Source organism: Rhamphochromis longiceps, linkage group LG17 (genome assembly GCF_057381845.1).
Source record: "Rhamphochromis longiceps isolate RC_006_pf linkage group LG17, R_longiceps_female_GT1.1, whole genome shotgun sequence".
NCBI classification, from domain to species: Eukaryota; Metazoa; Chordata; class Actinopteri; order Cichliformes; family Cichlidae; genus Rhamphochromis; species Rhamphochromis longiceps.
The window spans coordinates 24,744,410-24,757,973 of record NC_140573.1 but is presented as its reverse complement, the minus strand read 5'-3'; the positions used below and the strand labels follow the sequence as shown (position 1 = coordinate 24,757,973).

Genomic DNA, 13,564 nt, shown 5'->3' with positions numbered 1-13,564 from the left:
ATTAACTTCTCTCATTTTTACCAACTTAGTGTGAATTTGAAAGCCCCGGTCATAACACTTTAAAGAGTCCCTTGGTGTGCCTATAAAAAGCCATGCCAAACAGCATTCTGTGGGTGTGGTTTGCAAATAAAGGTGACACTTTGTCTTTATCTTTAATAGACACGTTAGGGTATTCACTGTTGTTCAAACAGGCCGGTTGTCTCGTCTTTTAAAAAGACAAATCCACAGATTTAACTTGAAGGAGAGCACTCATTTCATATTTTCACTTTAATTAATTTATTTTTTTATTTATTTTTTGCTTTCTCTTGCATTGACTGAAGCCAGTGAGACTGCAGAGGTGTCTGCGTAGATCAGCAGTTAATAGATGTAGACAGATGGGCCCTCTCATGTGGGTGACTGTACTGTGTACTTGCAGAAGAAGATAGATGAGCTATGAGATGAAAGAGTCGGGGACAATTGAAGTGGATAAAGATGTACTCGAGTCAGTTTAAGAAAACTGCAACAGGAAGTATAATGGGGCGAGCGTCTGCGAGAGATGACTGCTGACTCATCCTCTGACATAACAGATCTGTCTGCGACTTCTCTCGTCACCCCAAAGTGGCTCTGGCAGTCTCTCCGCCAAGCTGTTCCTGGTTCACCTCAAATATCTCCAGCTGAGCCCGCTTGAAAGCAGCCTCCTAATATGAATAATGTACTAAATTATACTGAAAAGTCCGAGAACTATGAAGTATCTTGACAATGATAACCGTGTGTTTCCTTCCGTTTCTTAGGAAAGCGATTTCCCGCTCAGGCCTCCATTACCTCGGCCCACCTCAGCCCTCGCTTCCTCCTGCGTCCAACGGCCCCACCAAGGAACTACGTACCTGTGTGGACTGGACGGTCAGAAATGCACATGCACATTTATTTTATATAACTGTGAATCTGAACAATGATGACATTTTTTTCCTGGTCCCAGTCTGTGTTGTCCCTATTCTGTCTGGCTGATTCACTTGTCGACATTTGCATTTTTATGCCAACAGATTTGTTAGCAGACTGGTTTCAACAGCCATATGTTCATGTGGAAATGGAAAGCAGTAATTTGATTTTCCTTCCTTTTTTTAATTCCTTACAAGAAAAATGCCGTTCTATCTCAGCGTGGGAAAGAAACTTTTATGTGTCACGACTTTGTGACGCGGTTTATTATTCGACATTTAATAGGTTATATTTAAGAAACATGAATCACGACTCAAAAGCACCAGATTAAAAACACTTTGGGTTTTAAATGTAGTGCTAATGCTTAAGGAAATGTCAACATGAATTGGAAAGTATTGTCAAAAATGCTGTTAAAGAACCCAATAAATGTATTTTTAAAAAGTCCTGTCTTCCTGTCTCCAGTTGCGCCACTCCAAACCTGAGCTTGTGATCTGGTGAAAGCAGGTATTAAAACAATGAATCTGCAATATTCACCAGATTGTGCAGTGTGTGGCACGGCAAGTAAACAGTCGTCAAAAACAGTCAAAGATGCATTAAAACAATGATAAAAATAATTGAAGCAGTTTTTTTGATGATACACCAGGATGACAATGTGAATTGAACCTAATCTGAAAGCAAAAAGACCAATGAGACAGTTTTGAATAGTATTACTGAAGCAGGCAGATAATTTTTTTATAATCATGAAATAATTTAAAATCTTTTCCATGTTGTTTTTCTTTCAAATTGTTTATCACCTTCTTTCTTTCAAATCTTCCATTGCCATTTAGTTTTATTTAATAAAATCAGATTACTCTGGGTCCAAGCTGTAAAATCATATGAATCATCTGAAGGTTTTTTTTTCTTTTTACTTACATAAACTCTTTTGTGCAAAAACTTTGCAGACTTGAAACAGATTTTTTTTCTTATGATTATGGTACAATAAAGCCATTCAAAAAAAAAAAAACATGACAAAGAAAAGAAAATAATAGAGCGTTTTCACACGAGCCTCCAAAATTCAAGAAAAAGACATCAAAGTGCTTCAAACTCAAGAAGAATATGTAAAGGTGAAAAGGTGCATTTCATAGAATTAGTCGTATCTATTGAAAATTTGCCAGCCACATAGAGGCTTTGTGAGGGTACTCTATGTTAATGGATGTCAAACTCTGTATACTGAGGTGTCCAAACATGTCATTAAGGATACGGGGGAGGTCGTCATGTGTTGTTTTTATGGGGGAAAGAGTTAAATGGGGTGGACATCTGAAAAAGTTGTGTAAAAATATATTTAAAAAAACCCCCCACCCTCTGTCCTTTAGTGTTAGTACCACTACCTCCATTAGTTATTTGATTTTATTGTATTTTATGTATTTATATATTTGTACTGTGAACCTACTGTCAAAAACAAACTGGTTTATCTGCAGTGATACAAAACATTTCAAAAACACCTTAATTTCTTATGTAGTTTCTTTTTTGTTTGTTTTTGTCCATCAAAAACGAACAACATTTACGACTTCCACTTTCCCCATTTTTCACATTTGCAAAGCCATCCCGCGGGCCGGATCGAAACCTTTTGCGGGCCATTTCTGTCCCACGCTCCATTTGTTTGACAGCCGTGCTCTAAATGATTCATGCATCAATAATGAAAAGCAAATGCAATGTGCTTTATTATTAATAGGAAGGTGTAAGTAGATAAACAGTTGTGGGCTCACATCTGAGATTTCCCTTGGGCTCCGTCTGTAGGGACACTTCCAGCACGTCATTGCTGCCCTTTATCTCTCTGCACGGCTCTCATGCACTCACTCATATATTATCACTGTGCTCAGACACTCATTAATATACACTCAGGGGTCGATTCATTGAGACCTTTAAGGTCTGCTTTTAGGTGCTAATAAGTCCAAAAGGGTTTGTCCATATTCCCAGCAGGGCCAGAACACTGGTAGAAGATGTGTAACAGGAAGTGGAAATTTAAACAAATGTCCATTCAAATTGATTTTCTAGTTTGTCACTAATTATTGTGACTTTATGAAAAAAGTGCTGCACTATGACAATAAAACCCACATTAATTACTTCATAAAAGATGCAGGAACGTCAGAATGTCTGCTCCTCACAGTAAACCCTAGAAAGTTGGTTGAGGTTAAAAAAAATTTAAGTGACTGATTCTTTTTAATTAAATTGTTATTTCAAAGTGCTTTTAAAGATTTTGGGGCATTTGCAGGTAATCCAGTCTTTAAGTGCTGACGTGACGAATCCAAACTACCCTGCATTTAATAAGGCTTTTGTGTTTTTAACATGTTTTAATACTTTGTATCTTGTTCTATTTAATCTCAAAAAGCCCCTAAAAACAGTCAGTGATCACTGTCGGTTTTTCTTACCACTACTCATTTTAAAGCTCAGTTTTTAAAACGTTACCATGTAACTACAGCCCAGCCCATGCAGCAGTATATGAATGACTAACCTCATATTGTGCATGGATTATGTCAGTTGTTCTCCTGACTGAAGTTCGGTCCGTTTACAGCATCCTACCATGCAATTGCACTTGTCCCTGACTAGAGATGGCACGATACCACTTTTTTATGTCCGATACCGATACCGATATCATAAATTTGGATATCTGCCGATACCGATATGAATCCGATATAGTGTTTTTTAATCAACAAAACTGTTTTTTAAAATATCTTGCTGCATTTTGCAAGTCTGCAAGTTCATACTCAAGTTTAAAACAACAACTACACTAAAGCTATTCTGTTATACCTGTATACAAAAAAAATATTTCATAGTTCAGCAATACTGATCAATCTAATAAACTTAGACCTACACCATCCTCCCTATTCTGGTATTTTAAAGAGTACTTAGCGTAAATATTAAGCAACCTAACTAACAGGGTTCCAACTCCCAGCAACAACAAAAATAAATAAATAAAAAATAGGGAACCACCCCTCACGCGCCACCTCATGATGCTTAATCGACGTAATCAACCTTAATTTGATGCAGTGTGAAAGAAAATGCACAGAAATCAATTATTTTTCAAGAAATATTAAATAGATTCAACATCTTTCTTCAACAAAATTGCAGACTGCACAGATGGTACCTTCCCAAAGTAAAAAGTACTATAGCTTACTAGGGTATATATATATATATTAGACTTTATAGTCACTATATACAGTAATTGACTTCTATTCATTTTACACCAAATTAAAACTTTGGGTGTCAGATAATTATTTATTAACAGCTCGACATTTTAAATGAGAATAAGAAAGAAAAGTATGTCTTTGTGCCCCCTTTTCCCAGTTAATGCCCTATCGGCCCCCCTGGCTAAACTTTGCTAGATCCGCCCCTGCACAGTTACCAGCCGTCAGCTACGTAGAAAAAGATCCTGGTGTAGAAAGTAATATTAAATAAATTGTAACAACAGCTTATCAAGCTTAAACGTGCTGCTGTTGTTCAGCCGCTGGTTTCCTCTTTCTGGCGCAAAGTGGACCAAAAACAAACAAGAGAGACGGACTCGCGACAGAAAACCCGATCAGCTGATCAGTTTCACGATTGAAGTAGCAGCCGGAGAGCGAGAGGCAGTCGCTCGTTAAGCTTAACGCAGGAATGCTTTACAAACATTCAGAGATGGACTTACACACTTGCTTTACTTCTCTCGGGGATAACTTTGTCGGAGATGAAATGCCAGGTTGCTAGCGAAGCTCCAAATGCTATCCAGACCACCGACAGGTCCCGCATGCCACAGCCGCTCTATCACGTGATGCATACTGCTCCGATGTGCTAACGTTCTGAGGTGAGTTATGGCGTGTTGCAAGTTTTGTGAGGTGCTTTCGTGATATTTAATGGATCGGATTACATTTTTTATTTTTCTCCGATATCCGATCCAGTAATTTAGGTCAGTATCGGACCGATACCGATACGTAATATCGGATCGGTCCATCTCTATCCCTGACCACCGGGAATCCTCACGTTAACTTTCATCGAGTGGAAAAAAGTTAGCGTTCATCCTCCAGCTTCACTGTGTTTATTATGCTAACATAGCTGTGTCGCTAGCGATCACGTAGCACATCGTTATATACCAGGTAGCCAAACTTCCTACAAACTCACTGTTGTTTAGTTTTCTGTCTTCATTTATGTCGGAAGTGATAGCAGAGCTGTACATCTTAATTTGTTTCCGAAACCCCGCAGTCAGGACATGCTATATTGTATTTAGATGGAAGCTAGCGAGCTAACTCCCTGCTAACTTCTAATTCCGTTAAATGTCATAAATTCCGTTTTTATGGATGCCTGGATGTTCAACTGAATTGTTACACCTGGTAGAGCAGCCACACTGATCATGTTATTACAGATGAAGGAATTTAGACAGTTTTTCAACTCTCAGTGATCGCTTGACTTATGGACCTGCAGCGGAGTTTAGGCCCAGACACGGCTAATGACGTCAGACTTAAAGACCAGATATAACAGTTTTTATTGCCTGTTTACTTTCTTCAACTTTTTGCCAGTAACTCTTTATTATAAATAAAATATTGGAATAATAGAATAGAATAGAATAGAATAGAATTCAACTTTATTGTCATTGCACATGCACAGGTACAGGGCAACGAAATGCAGTTTGCATTGAATAACACATTACTCTTGATGTAGGACCTTGAAAGGTTAGTGTATGTAGGTCACTGTTAAGTTGTAAGGCTGCAAAATTATATTTTACAATGCGTGTTTATAAGTTTTAAAGAACCTATATTTTTGCCACATTACATTTTGTAGCTCGTTAAATGTACAGGAGACAAAGAGTTTAGATGCGTATTGTGGAAATCTTTCTTCAAGCCTTGCAGATTCTTTGCCCGATTGCTAAAGATATGCCTGCATTGGCTTGGGAAGGAACTGCACTTCCTGTTGGACCATGTTATGCTCTCCTGGCTGTTATGCACATTATTCATAAAATTGAACTTGGATTGAAGTAAATAAGACATAGTGATTTAAATTAAACCCATCTTGCCAGAATCTCTTAGATCCTAACAGAGTAAAAGTGGGACAAAGACTGTTTGTGTGGGCAAAGTGGGACATGTCATGTCTTGCCAGGGGTAGTCTGAAATGTTCACATTGAACTTAAAAATTTTTGATCCATATTTTACAGTTGTAGTGATTTTTATCCAATTATGACATGGATAATGTGTCACTTTACATATTTTGCCCCAGCATAAAAGTTTAAAATAACTCTTGCAAAATAGACAAAAGCAATTTCTCAGAGTATTCTGCTGCTTCATTTCCTTTGTGGTTTTTTCCGTCATATTCAACAAAATCTGCAAAGTTTGTTACTTTCCTTGATGAGTGCTGCATTCGAAAGGAATCTTCTGACTGTAATAAAAACTTTTCCTTCATATTCACTTAGTAAAAAAGTGCATGTCCCACAGTACCAGTCAAAATGTGGGACATTATCTCGAGACAAGGGATAAAAATGCCATGCAGTCCCACATGAAGAGGGATATCTGGTCACCCTAGTCAATCCCCAATGTTATGTTGAGATGGAGGGACCCCACGGCAGAGATTTACCCTATTAATTATTATTTTTACTTCCCGGTTTTCTGGGCCAGCTTTTATATTCTCAAAGTCCTACTGAGCTGAGTCATCTTATTACCCTCCCATTTCAGCCAGGCGTTGTCCCAGATAGATATACACATACAAAGCCACATCCAGACCTATACATTATTAAATTCCATATATTTTATGTTTGAAACTAGTGTGAACCAGTAAAAAAAGTAATTATTTACTTTTACTTTGTAAGATAGTTGCCAAGCTGATAAATGAAGTTAAAGTTGTCATATACATACAACATACTGTTATTAGGAAATACAATCAGGGTTTTTCTTATGTTGCAAAAAAATCACAAAAGAGAGAGGAAAGTGCAAAATTAAGATAATTAAACAAATACAAGTTAATTATATAATTAGCAAATGAAACAAAAGGTCTTCCAATCCATTTTTCCATTACTGAATGAATGAGCAAGCAAAACTATTCACATCTGAGCTGAGGGAGCGTGATCACAGCTGTGCAGTAAACCCGGTGACACAATTTTACTCAAACATTCAGCCTGCATGCATTTACCTTGAATGTCTTTGTACGCATATACACTGACATGTATTACTCCATGTAGGAGTGTGTTTGCACATGAATCAGTAGTGTTTAAATTAACATGCACTGTGAAGTTACCCACCTACTCAGCAGTGGCTGTTATGTGCTTGACACACTTGTTGACCTCATTCGCTGCCATGTGCTCATGTCTATATGGTTGCAGTTAAATGTGAGTGAGACAATGTTGACTAATTTTATGATTATTCCCCGCTCATTTTCTCTCTCTTGTCTGCTTCTCCGTAGGAGAACGCAGTGAATGGGGATCACCTGTGGATGGAGACGAGCTGCTCAGGAGAGCTCTGTTATCTTGGAGAGGACACCTGCGTGCTAAAGACAGCTGTGAGTAATCTATAGTCCTTATACAAATCCTATGTTAGCATGTCAGATACAGTGAAAGACTTTTGTTTTTTCTAGAATATGTATATTTATTTCTTTTAAGTAATGGTCTTATGAACATTAAATAACTGGACTAAAAAGAATCCCAAAAAGATTTTGCTCCTTGTAATCAACTCGGTACCCAGATCCTCAAAAAAAGAGAAGCGAACTTCAGAAAAAAGACAATGCAACAAAACATGTATGGTTTAGAACAACTAACTAGTCTGACTGACTTATTGTTAGATTCAAATCCTCTAAAAAACTCCCGAAAGGTCCCGAAATCTTTTCAAGTACATCATCTTCAGGCTTTGGTATATATTTGTATTTTTAAAGGGAGGTTTCATATTTGTCTTATGCACTCATAAGCATTTGGTTTAGGCGTTATTCCCCCTAGACATTTAGCTTTTTGGTATGCAAAAACTGAGACTTATTAATGTTGCTCAGCTTTGTTATTTGTATTTATATTTGTGTCCTTCTGAATACAAACCAAGTAGAAGTAGTTTTGGGTCCCTCTTCGAAAATGATTTTCTCACACATTATTAAGAATTTTATCCTTTAGCAGCATCTGTGAATCATTCAGTGAAACTTTTTGAAACTGAAAATGAAAACTAATGCTAATTAATGCATTTTTAAAAAATCTTTTCAGTTTGAATTGATTTTTAAAAATGGATATAATGGCATCTTAAATTAATTTTATATCATGGCCCACATACAGCCCACTTTGGTCTTAAGTGGGCCAGACCAGAGAAACTCTCCTTTCTGTTATAGTGAAGACATTTAACTACACATTTAGTCCCTTTGATATCTTAATATAAGAAGTAACTTTTTTCTGCATAGTAAAGAAACACTGTGATCAGCGCAACTGTTTGGGTTTAAATTGTCAGAAATAAATGTGCAAAAAATACAGAAAAAGTTCTGGTAGCTCTTTACTCAGATTGTCCCTTAAAGTTTTAGAGTAGTTAATGAAAAAACAGGAAGTTGTCTGTTTATCAATTCATTACGGTTGTGTAGTATGATTAGCTATTGGGGAGGTCTTTATCGTCTACCAGCCGACTCAGTGGCCAGGTCAGTGTTGTGGCTGCTCTCGATATCATTCATCTGATTCACTTGCAAAGTTCAGATGACCTCCAACTCTGCCATCTGGGAGTGCAGCTGGTGACATTTATTGTTTTGGCCTCTGTCATGTTGGTGTTTTGGAGCCAGACGTTACCTTATATTGACCAAAGGTTGATGTGCCAATTTATCAGCTATTGCTAGTTGGCTTGGTTGTGGTCTTGTACACCCCATTCCCCCCCCACCCCCCCACCCCCTTTAGACTCAACCCTGCGACAGAATGTAAGACGGCTGCCATCAACATCGTGCTAGACTAAGTCAGTAGTTTGTCTGCAAAAATAGACTTTTATTTGAACTTCTGTAGGTTTTCTGTAGGTTTCGCTGTGTACAACAAGCAACTGTCGATGCATGTGTGGAAATGTGACAATTGCAGAGTTAATCAGCCTGAACCAACCATGACCAGAGTCTCTTATATCAGCACCTAATAATGCTGCCCGAAACACATCTGATTCTTAAAAGCTTTTTCATGCAGCAGAGTTTTGTCTCTTTAGTGCAGCTGCAGAATAAAAAGGCCTGTTATTGCTGGTGCTATGTTAATGAGACAAAAACAAAAAGCAAAAACATGATGACTCTAAAATGTGGCATCAGGAGCAGGTAATACAAAATTTCCGTGTAGTACCAGGTTGTGATTTTTAGTGCCACACATGAAACACTCATTGAAACACATCATTTGTGCTTCATTTGCAGAGCAGGTGGTCCCAGTGTTCTGCAAAAGGAGCGTTTCGTATTCTGTTGTAAATGCTAAAACAAAGCATTATTTTAAACAGGATGCCACACTCTGATTCAGGTGAAACATGTCCACAAAGCAGAGAATTAATTACTCCAAAAACAGAGAAGGAAGTGTGTTCTGAAGTGTCGTTGACTACAAGCATGCAGGGCTGCAAAGAAAGAGTCTGAATGAGAGCTGTTGTTGACCTTTTGTCCATCTATTCAGCTCTTACAAGAAAAACAGCACCTGCTATACAGAGCTGAGAAACAGCCTTTAATTCACTACACTAATGTAATGACATCTTTGTACATTTCCACTGATGGAAGGTAATTATAGTGCACGTATAAAAACACATTAAGACGCTGTCAAGATTGAGCTGCAGCAAGAAATAATCTCTCTGTGGTGATTTGTGTTAGATAAATGTCCAAGAGGATATGCCGACCTCAGAGGAATCTGAGATCGCTTTGACAAGTCGTGGCTGACGTAAGTAAACACATTCCTACCTGTTTTCAGCGGGATCAGCTCGATTTAATCTCAGTCATGAAGGAACAACCAGGCTGTCTGAAGGAAGCAGCTGAGGTTTTTACCTCATGTAAGGCAAATGCTGCAGAAAATACCTCCTCTCTCCTATTACATGCTTAACAAAGAGTGTTTTAAAAGGAAGTAAAGACCTCCATGGCATGCTTCATAATCATGGATTACCATCCACCCATCCATAAATCTGTCCATCCACCCATTCTCCATTCAGTCCATTCAATCCTCTATACCCTGGTATGTTTCTATTGGAATATTCCAGATTGCTGGGAATTCTGAAAGAAAGAGAAATCTGATTACAAATTCTAAACACCTGATTACAGCTAAAAAAAAGTTATGTAAAGTCTCAGTTATAAGTTAGTTTTGATTTACAGATCACAAGTAGCTCTTTAAAATTATATTTGACCAATTAAGATTTGTACAGTTGCACATTTCATAATGTTATTCTCATCATCTCTTTTCTGTTTTGCCTCCTACTCTTCATCGGCCTCCTCCACCACTGCTCTGTCCTCCCTCATCTACACCTCATCCTCCTCTTGAACTCAAGTCGTGACTCTAAAACAATAAAATGTGCATTAAAATGATGACTTATTCTCCATTTATTCTATTTATTTATCATTGTCAGTCATGCAACACTCCCATCTCCAGACAGCTGACAACAAGTCTGCTATAACCAAAACAGATTATGCCAGCTAAGGCTTGAGTGTCCTAAAATATGTTAAAATGTAGTGTGTACAAAACGGTTTTTATACACCAACAGTCGTAGCATCACGCCAGTTGGCCATGGCTGTTATGGGGTACAGATGGTTAAAGAAATTTTTTCAGAAATGATGGCAAACCTCTTTCTGGGACAAGAAGGGACTATTCCATCAGTGTTGTTTTGCCAATCTTCAAGCTTGGAAATGGTGTGAAAAGAATTTCCACCTTGCGTTACTCTTGTGAATGCATATTGTGTTGGAAAACGACAGATCGTTTTGGGAACCACCTCAGAAACCTCACCCCATCTCTGAGGCTGAGCCCAGACCTAGAAGCTTGTTTGCTGCTTGCATCTCACTCTTTAGTTCGGTACCCACAGCCTGTGGGCAGAGCTGAGGATCAATCAGACAGTAAATTCACATCTTCTCCTAAATGCTCAGCTCTCTATTCAGCAGAACAGACTGGTACAGTGTCCGCCTCACCTCAGACATGGTACTACTGTACTTAGACATGCCGGTTAGTAAACACTCATGAAGTCTTCTTAGTATCCTTCATGTTCTGGAGTTGTTTCTTTTTGATTAATTGGATTGATGTTTTTAGCATCATTTCAGTGAGGACCACCTTACTTAAAGGAATATTGTTATTTTTGTCTACTGAAATCTATATTTGATGGCATGGCTCGGCTCCTGCCTGGGACCTCCTCATTCTCGCTATATTATGATTATTGTCTTGATAGAGCGATGTGGTTGGAGGTGTGATACAAAGCCACAATCTGGCCCACCAACTGTATGCTGGCTGGCATTGAAATCAGCTGATCTACTGGGATTGTGGCTGAGTATGATTCCATTGATAACACATTTAAATGCCTCAGTCCCAATGCTTGTCTCTCTGCTCAGCCATACCTTAAATCCACTCATAGGTAAACTGAATGAGACTGCTGATCTGATTACAGCTCAGCGCTCTTCTGGGAAACTTCCCTATCCTGGTCCTGAGTTCAGCAGTGTTAGGCAGGAGTATTTATTCAAGGCTTTAATGCTTTGCCCGACTGGTTTAAAATTTGTAGTGCTTTATAACTACTGGTTATTTGGTGATTGTAAAATGTGTAAAGTAAAATGATGTCATACTTTGTTTCCTTTTCTGTGAAAAACATGCTGTTAAAAGGCTACCGGACATTAATTGTTTTACACAGCTGTTTAAAGTTCCCTGACAATGACCATTAAAAATGTATTTTGTGTGTAATAAATAAAGTTCCTCTGTTTAGAACCTTCATTTTTCTTGGAGTTTTAACTCTTGTGGCATCTTGAAAAAGGATGTCTTGCTTGTCTCAGCATGATAGTTCATGTAAGAAGCTGATCTTGTGGCGGGGCTTTCCAAGCAGAACATTCAGAGCTACTAACCCATGAAAAATGAGGGTGAAACGTTGTTTTTGTTGTTGTTGTTTTTTGGGGTTTTTTTCTTTTCCTTTTGTGTGTGTGTGTGTTCGTGGGAGTAGCTCTGAGTATTGCTCAGTGTGACATTCAAGAGTGAACTCATTGACTGGAGATGAGACCACTCCATTATTAGTTGTCATATTATTACTCATAATGAGTAGTTTGTCTGTTGCAAGAGCAAGGGAAGCACGGCAGTGTTATTTATTGAAGGCAAATCGCACTTTGGCATCTTGAGTGTTTGCTTTTTTTTTTTGTCAGTCACTGTGTGATAAATTACTCTGCGCTTTTAATTCATTCTTTTACCTTAGAGATTTGTTTTTTGTGGGTTTTTGTGTGTGTGTTTGTGTGTTTTTCCCAGCCCCACAGCAGTAAAGATTATTTTCTGGGTCTGGAAATTGAAGCTGAAGCTAAATTACCTTAAACCTGCATTCATTTAAATGGCCAACAGGGGGCGACTCTTGTGAAATAATTTTGTCTGTAATTATCTCACTGTAACCAGAACTTCAGTGCTGGTCTCGGTTAGGCCACCTGACCTTGGAATGTCTTATTTCAAATAACCAGGATACCAAAATTAAGTTTTAAAACCCACGTCTACAAGCCAGTGGGTCTTTCTACAATGAATTCGTCCAAGCCTCATTTGTTTTTTTGTACATTCCTTTCACCATAAAAGTCTATAAACGTTATGCAGTATGTGACTGCTCTAGATAAAATGGCTTAAATGTACGTAAATCAGCTTAAAACAAATTATCTAAATTTCAATTTAGATTTTAGAAATGTCAATGCAGGATTAAATTTCTTAATACAGTAAAAATGTAATATTTAAATGATTAAATATATTATTACATTCACTGTACATAAACTGTTAAAAGGTAAGGACTATGGTTGCTGATTTTTCTTTTTTATGTCGTTTGTAATCCATGAATGAAAATGTTAAAAAAAAAACAAAAAAAAAACAAAACCTGAATTAGTTATATAAAACTAATTCAGCTAAAAATATGCACAATTATTTATCAAATTGGTGAAAAATTATTATTTATTATTATTATTATTTTAGTGGTTCACAAAAAATCGTATGTATTTTATTAGTGATAAATGTATATATTAATAACATATGGCTTTTATTCATGATTTTTATGTATTTTTGCATTTTTTTAAAAAGAAGAACATACATGTCACGGCTGGCGGAGTGAGCCGTGTGGAGTGGAGGAAAAGGAGGACCCAAAATGCAGCAAACTGATGATACGAGTGAAGTTTATTTACACGGTGGCAGTGGCAAAAACAGGCAATGAAGCATGAGTAATGACAAACCTAAACTGGGAGAAACTAAAGAGCAAACCTGAAGTCTACAAAACGGAGAGTGGAGCAGAGAGACGCAGACTAAGGAACAGGATACCAAGAAACACAGAGGAGCCGACAAAGAATACAGACCGACACCCACTAAATATACACACACACACACACAAGGTAATCAGGTAATCACACACAAGAGGGAAGAACAGCTGAACCTAATACACATGAGGACCGGAGGAGACAAGCTGAACACAATGACAACAGACACAGACTTTCAGAACAAGACAGGAAATCTAGACCCGAACCGGACACAAGGGGGGAGGACACAGAATAGCTAGAACAGAGGAAAATA

At 37.8% G+C, this 13,564-nt stretch overlaps 1 protein-coding gene across 3 annotated transcripts in view; it reads left to right on the top strand.

Annotated features, from left to right (window-relative positions):
• Positions 1–13,564, top strand: part of dgki (diacylglycerol kinase, iota) — a 112,011-nt gene that overhangs the window by 58,917 nt on the left and 39,530 nt on the right. For all 3 annotated transcript variants that reach the window (XM_085385979.1, XM_085385980.1, XM_085385978.1), the window contains exons 2-3: positions 771–879; positions 7,309–7,404. In XM_085385979.1, coding sequence (XP_085242105.1) covers positions 771–879; positions 7,309–7,404 — 205 coding nt within the window. The remainder of the gene's footprint in view (positions 1–770; positions 880–7,308; positions 7,405–13,564) is intronic.